General features: G+C 41.4%; 1 protein-coding gene and 1 pseudogene across 1 annotated transcript; both read left to right on the top strand.

Annotated features, from left to right (window-relative positions):
• Nucleotides 1-342: 342 nt before the first annotated feature.
• On the top strand, nucleotides 343-3,819 carry LOC106335044 (protein TOC75-3, chloroplastic). The gene is made up of 7 exons (XM_013773462.1): nucleotides 343-1,598; nucleotides 1,900-2,121; nucleotides 2,216-2,323; nucleotides 2,418-2,609; nucleotides 2,694-2,942; nucleotides 3,016-3,270; nucleotides 3,351-3,819. Exons 1-7 carry the CDS (start codon nucleotides 402-404, stop codon nucleotides 3,588-3,590), a joined length of 2,463 nt encoding a protein of 820 aa, XP_013628916.1. The 5' UTR covers nucleotides 343-401; the 3' UTR covers nucleotides 3,591-3,819.
• Nucleotides 3,820-3,837: 18 nt separating this feature from the next.
• The window catches only part of LOC106330791, a 10,370-nt pseudogene continuing 7,061 nt past the window's right edge, over nucleotides 3,838-7,146 (top strand).

Here is a 7,146-nt window from a genome sequence, read left to right as displayed (position 1 = left end):
CCTGAAAACCGACTACATTTGACTGAGATATTTTTTTCCAAAGAAGTTGAACCGAATCCATACCAACATATATCTCGGTCCCAAGTAGAGTCTATTTTCTAAAATTTGAAAAATTCAAAACCGAAAAAAGCCGAACCAAACGCAGCTTACCTACCTAATCAGACGAGTAAAGTTGCCTCACACGTGCGCGAACTTGTCATCAATCCATCGCAGTTTCGCATCCTTTTGAGTTAAACTGCGTGCTGTTTTTACTAAATAAACGTCATGTTGTTTGTTTGTAAATACAAAAAACGAAATGAAGTCTAAAAGATCTGCATAAAACCCGAAAGTAGGTAGGTACCTTTGCCGAAGCTTCAGCAGACGTCTCTCTAAAACCTTATCTTTGCTCACTCTTCTCCGCCATGGCCGCCTTCTCCGTCAACGGGCAGCTCATCCCAGCAGCGGCAACAAGCTCCACCACCCCTAATTCTATCTATCCCCGTAGGAAATTTCGAGCTCCTTCCTCTTCTCGCCTTCCCCGGATCTCCTCACCATCTCCTCGCGTTCCATCCATAAAATGCAGCAGCAGCTTACCTAGCCGCGATACAGAACCCTCCCCAAAGGACTTTCTCCTTAAATCCCTAGCCAAACCTCTCGCCGTAGCCTCTGTCTCCTCGGCCGCTTCCTTCTTTCTATTCCGAATCTCGAATCTTCCGTCGTTACTAAGCGGCGGTGGAGGAGGAGGAGGCGATGGAAACTTCGGCGGATTCGGTGGTGGAGGCGGCGGAGGAGATGGAGACGACGGTGGATTTTGGGGGAAACTGTTTTCTCCGGCGCCTGCAGTCGCTGATGAAGAACAGTCACCGGATTGGGATTCGCACGGCTTACCGGGGAACATCGTGGTTCAATTGAACAAGTTAAGTGGTTTCAAGAAGTACAAAGTCTCCGACATTGTGTTCTTTGACCGGAGGAGACAAACCTCGATCGGCACTGAAGACTCCTTCTTCGAGATGGTATCGATCCGTCCAGGCGGAGTCTACACCAAAGCTCAGCTCCAGAAGGAGCTCGAAACCCTAGCTACCTGCGGGATGTTCGAGAAAGTCGATTTAGAAGGGAAAACTAAACCCGACGGAACCCTTGGAGTCACCATCTCCTTCGCGGAGAGCACGTGGCAGTCCGCTGATAGGTTCAGGTGTATCAACGTGGGGCTGATGGTGCAGTCAAAGCCGATTGAGATGGATACAGACATGACTGATAAAGAGAAGCTTGAGTATTACAGGAGCCTTGAGAAGGATTACAAGAGAAGAATTGATAGGGCTAGGCCGTGTTTGTTGCCTGCACCTGTGTATGGAGAGGTGATGCAGATGCTGAGGGATCAAGGGAAAGTCAGTGCCAGGCTGTTGCAGAAGATTAGAGATCGTGTTCAGAAATGGTACCATGATGAAGGGTATGCCTGTGCTCAGGTTGTGAATTTTGGGAATTTGAATACTAAGGAGGTTGTTTGTGAAGTTGTGGAGGGAGACATCACTCAGCTTGTTATTCAGTATCAAGATAAGCTTGGTAATGTGGTTGAAGGTAACACTCAAGTTCCTGTCGTGCGCAGGGAGTTGCCCAAGCAGGTATGTTTCTTTTGTTGATTTTTAGTTCATTGTTTGATGGGGGCATTGATTGTGACAGTATCTTTGATGGCCCCATAGATAGATCGCTATAAATTGATGGAGTTTGACTCGAACTTGCTATTAGTTCTAATGAATGTGAAAGGTTTTTATAGCTTAAATGAACTCACTTTATCATGATTGATGCATTGGTTTCTTGAGGCGATAAGTTGTTTAATTTGTCTTTTTTTTTGCTTGTACAAATCTCATGTGTATCATTTGTTAAGTTAGTTTTGGTGATAGTTATCTATATAATTGTTGACAGCTTCGCCAAGGCTATGTTTTTAACATTGAAGCTGGGAAGCAAGCTCTGAGGAACATCAACTCACTAGGGCTCTTCTCCAACATTGAAGTGAATCCACGCCCAGATGAGAAAAACGAAGGGGGCATTATCGTTGAGATCAAACTGAAAGAGCTCGAACAGAAGTCAGCTGAAGTTAGTACCGAGTGGAGTATAGTTCCTGGCCGTGGAGGAGCTCCCACGTTGGTATGAAGTTCTTCCTTATTGGAATTAAGTACATATTTTAATTTGCTTTTGAAAATCAGATTGATTTTACTCCGTTATTGTGTATATGCATCAGGCTTCATTCCAACCAGGTGGGTCTGTTACGTTCGAACATCGAAACATCCAGGGTCTTAACAGGTCTCTTATGGGTTCAGTGACCACTAGCAACTTCTTGAATCCTCAGGTAAGTGTAGTCAGCTCGGATATTTGATAAATCTCTAGCTCAAACTGTTTTCTTGACACCATCCATCTATCACTGGTTCGTTGTGTGTGCGCAGGATGATCTTTCGTTTAAGATGGAGTATGTACACCCATATCTGGACGGTGTTTACAATCCTCGTAACCGTACATTCAAAACAAGCTGCTTCAACAGCCGCAAACTTAGCCCAGTGTTCACTGGAGGACCAGGTGTTGAGGAAGTGCCACCAATTTGGGTCGATCGAGCTGGTGTGAAAGCTAACATAACTGAGGTAAGCTTTCCAATACTCAGTGCCATATTCAGCTTGTTCTATCTTACAAACACTTAAAAAAATCAAACATATGTTTTCATGCAGAACTTCACCCGTCAGAGTAAGTTTACATATGGACTTGTGATGGAGGAGATAACAACTCGAGATGAAAGCAGTCACATCGCTGCAAATGGTCAGAGACTACTACCTAGTGGAGGAATCAGCGCTGATGGACCTCCTACAACTCTCAGTGGTACGGGTATTGACCGGATGGCCTTTCTACAAGCCAACATCACCCGTGACAATACCAAGTTTGTCAATGGGGCTGTTGTTGGAGAGAGGAACGTGTTTCAGGTTTGTTTACTCAATGAAGCTAAGTCATGTGTATACTCTGTAAGCTTTAAACTCTGTTGTTTGCTAATCGCAGGTGGATCAAGGGTTGGGAATTGGAAGCAAATTCCCTTTCTTCAACCGCCACCAATTGACCTTGACAAGATTCATTCAGCTGCAGCAAGTAGAAGAAGGTGCTGGGAAGCCACCGCCACCGGTTCTAGTCCTCCACGGACATTACGGTGGCTGTGTTGGTGACCTTCCGAGCTACGACGCCTTTGTTCTTGGAGGTCCATATTCCGTCCGTGGCTACAACATGGGCGAGCTCGGTGCTGCGAGAAACATCCTTGAGGTAAAACAACAAACACACGAAACAAAAACATTATACTTCCCCAAAACATGTGTAGGATTTTTTTGTTTAATGGATTGCAGCTTGGTGCTGAGATTAGAGTACCTGTGAAGAACACGCATGTCTATGCATTTGCTGAGCATGGAAATGATCTGGGAAGCTCCAAGGACGTGAAGGGCAACCCAACCGCAGTCTACAGGAGGATGGGACAAGGTTCATCATACGGTGTCGGAGTGAAGCTGGGTTTGGTACGAGCTGAGTATGCTGTAGATCACAACAATGGAACTGGTGCTCTGTTTTTCCGTTTTGGAGAGAGATATTAAGATAACGAGAAGTAAGTTCGTGTAACCCACTTCAGGCTTACCTTTTCCCTATTTGTTCAAGTCCTTCTGCAATTGTTCTCTCTCTTTTTGTTTCCTTTCAAATAATCTGGTTGATGTTAGTGTTTTGTTTGCGTTGTTGAGTTATGCGGATAATCGGGATAGAGTTTCTGTTCCTTAACTTCCATTGTTTAAAATTTATACAAGTGAGAGACTGCGTTGAGCTTCTTTACGACCACCATTCCTGAAAATGTGTCCTTTGAGATTTGGGTTACGTTGGTTGAGCCCCCAAAACTTTCCAATTTACAAAAATCTGTAAGTTTGGGATTGAGTACCACATTTCAAAATATATACGACTGGTTCAACATATACATGAATAAATTTCAAACTTTGACGAAAGTTCCGTATGAAAATTTTACAAATGAGAATCTAAGTTGGTCTCACGTCTACTTCGATTTTTTTTTTTACATTTATTACCGAAACTTGGAAGGGGACACGAGGACACAAACGGGAAAACGAATTATTTATGCCCGAACTAAGGATAACTTTTACTGCATGTCAAATCATACTTTCACTAATCAAAAATTTGAAATTCATACATGCATTAGGGATCGATTAAAAAATACATACCCCAACTCTTATTGCATGCCAAAATATACCTTAACTAATAAAAATTTTGAAATTTATGTCTAGTCTTTAGAAATCAACGCTAATCTCAATCTATATTATTATTTACGAAATAATATTTCGCAACGAAGCTCTAACGTTAAAAATTAGAGTGGCTAAAGTCTATGTTACCCTTAATGAATTTTTATATATATTCTATTATATAATAAAATGAATTTTATATTAAAAATCTTATATATATTTTTTTTAAATAATCATGATGATTCTTATATATTATGTTGTTATCTTAAAATAATATTTTATTATTATAAAAGTAAAAAAATTAAAAGAAGTGAAAAAGAAGACGAGGTCTCAAAAGAGTGGACAAAACTGGTTTTAGACATAGCATACGATGTTGAAGACGTTTTGGACTGCTACAACCTGAAAACTGTCCAAAGATCACAAAGACGAGGCTTGATGAGATTAATCAAAATATTCGGCGAGACCATGGATTCATACAGAATAACTGATGATATCGGAAGCCTCAAGAGAAGAATCTCGGATGTGACTCGCAAGCGGGAGACTTATGGGATAGGAAACTTCAATGAGCCGCCTCAAGGAGGAGGGAATATTTCAAGTTTAAAGGTGAGTGAGCTTAGACGTTCTAGACCCGTTGATCAGGAAGAGCTCGTTGTTGGTTTCGATGATGATGCTAAGATTCTTTTGGCAAAGCTTCTTGATGATGATGATGATGATGTGGTTGAAAAGATGTATATTATCTCGATATTAGGCATGGGAGCTCTCGGAAAGACCGCAATTGTTAGGAAGCTATACAACTCGGGTGATGTGAAGAGAAGATTCGAGTACCGCGCGTGGACTTATGTTTCACAAAAGTATAAAACAAGAGATATGCTTGTCAGAATCATAAGATCTTTGGGAATAGTTATTGAGATAGAGCTCAAAATGTTTTCAGAGGAGGAGTTAGAAGATTACCTTCACGATATTTTAGATGGAAAAAGATATTTGGTAGTGGTCGATGATATATGGGAGCCGGACGCATGGGAGAGCACTGCAAGGAAACAAGTTTCGTCGTTATTCGTTCGTCGTAACGCATATTTCCTCTCCAATTCGTCATAAACTAGCGAAAAACACACTTCGTCGTAAAGACGAATAACATTATTCGTCGTAAAAACCACGTAACCTTTCCACGTAAGGAGGACGCTACATTTCCTCGTAAATACCTCAAAAGTAATTCCTCCTAAATTACACGTAAACCCTTCCACATAAAATACTCGTTAAGCTTTCCTCATAGTGTTACCGTCAAAACTTTCCACGTAATGTAGTCGTAATTTAGCTACGAATTTACTTCGATTTTTTATTTTCCAGAATTAAAAAATATAATAAAAATTATTTAATTTATTAATAAAAATATAATTTAAAAATAAACGTAAATACGAAAATATTTTATGCATAAATAAGTTTTGAATTTATAATACAACCAACGAAAAGAAAAAAAAAAGAACTAAGGGTCGTTCATCGCCCGGTAGAATTCCTCACTCCTCTCTACATCCGCTTCATCATGTGTGCCGGATGACTCGTCTGGAATGAGATTTTGTCGTCGCATGTTCCTCAACAAGGACTCCCATTCCGGATTTGTGGCCGTTACAACGTCCAATAAGTCCTCGACTCCACCCATACGAGCTGTGAACGAAGATCGCGTCGAGTCCAACTCATTACGCAACTGAGTGACTTCATCATCCCGTCTCTGACCATAAGACGATGTCGCTCTCGGAACATCGTTGACGGAACCAGTCCCCAACGTACGTCCCTTTTTCTTAGGGACAACCTTAAAAACAAAAATGTTAGTAAAAAGTTAGAGTTAAATTAGATGAATAATAAAAAAAATTTACCTCCTCGTAAATCCTATCCACTTCAAGTGTGGATAAGGTGACGGGTAATCCGTCGGTAGACACTTGGGTCAGCTGGTCAGCTGGGTCTGGCGGTCTTCAACCCGACCAACCAAGTCGTTGAAGATCTCCTCGGACCTAGCATCTAGAAATTGGCCCGCCTTGTTCTTGTGGGTCCTCTCATAAAGTTGCAAAAGAGACGGGCCGTCTCTTTGGCCTAAAAACATTTAAGAAAATTAGAATATATATATATATATTTTAATTAATTAAATTGAATATTTAATTACCATATCCAGACGGACACCGGCGTGAGGTTTTTGACCCGTAGAGTGAAGCATCGGCCCGTGGCCGTGCTCATCTACCGTCTGACGGGAGGCAGAGCAAGATTCGGCGTCTCTAATGGAGTCAGTATCCCGCCAATAACGGATGAGGCCATCCCACACATCCTTGGTGAGCTCAAGGGGTTTGCCACTCTCATACCACTTCACGATCCAGTCACCCTTCCAGTTGGAGACCATGTCCAACAAGCGAGCTTTCACCTTCGCGTTAAAAGCTTTATTCACCCTCTCATTGACCCCATGGACCAATAAATTTTTTGCTGTAGCAGAAAAAATTAAATTAAGAATTAGTTTTAAAAAATTAAAAAATCTAAATCATAAAAAATTAAAGTATATATAATTAATTAATAGTACTTACATCAAAAAATTTGAACCACGTCTTTCTGACGTAGATCAGCGTCTTTTTCCAGTTCAGATGTGGCTCGGAGAAGTAACTTTTGATCGTCTCGGTTACGTTCCGAGCAACACAATTGTCAACCCCAAACCTAAAAAAAACAAATTTAAAGTATAAATTATTTATTATTCTTATAAAAGAATTTTAAAAGAATTAAAAAAAAATGTAACGTACCACAAAGTTCCGTCCGGTCGGTCGGGGGTCTAGGACTGATAAACCTTCTCTGCGTGGCTGAGCGAGAAGGTCCTCGACAATGTACTGCGAGTAAAGAGCACTCGGCGGCACCATCAAATCGGGATGAATCCCGGCCGGCA

This window comes from Brassica oleracea, chromosome C3, assembly GCF_000695525.1.
Source record: "Brassica oleracea var. oleracea cultivar TO1000 chromosome C3, BOL, whole genome shotgun sequence".
Lineage (NCBI taxonomy): Eukaryota > Viridiplantae > Streptophyta > Magnoliopsida > Brassicales > Brassicaceae > Brassica > Brassica oleracea.
This window is presented reverse-complemented; position numbering and strand designations above follow the sequence as displayed.

Excerpts from the sequence above, each read along its gene's own strand:
- LOC106335044 (XM_013773462.1), top strand. The coding sequence starts at position 402 with ATGGCCGCCTTCTCCGTCAACGGGCAGCTCATCCCAGCAGCGGCAACA. Across the intron at positions 1,599-1,899 it reads GCAGGGAGTTGCCCAAGCAG|CTTCGCCAAGGCTATGTTTT; the intron begins GTATGTTTCTTT and ends AATTGTTGACAG. Across the intron at positions 2,943-3,015 it reads GAGAGAGGAACGTGTTTCAG|GTGGATCAAGGGTTGGGAAT; the intron begins GTTTGTTTACTC and ends TGCTAATCGCAG.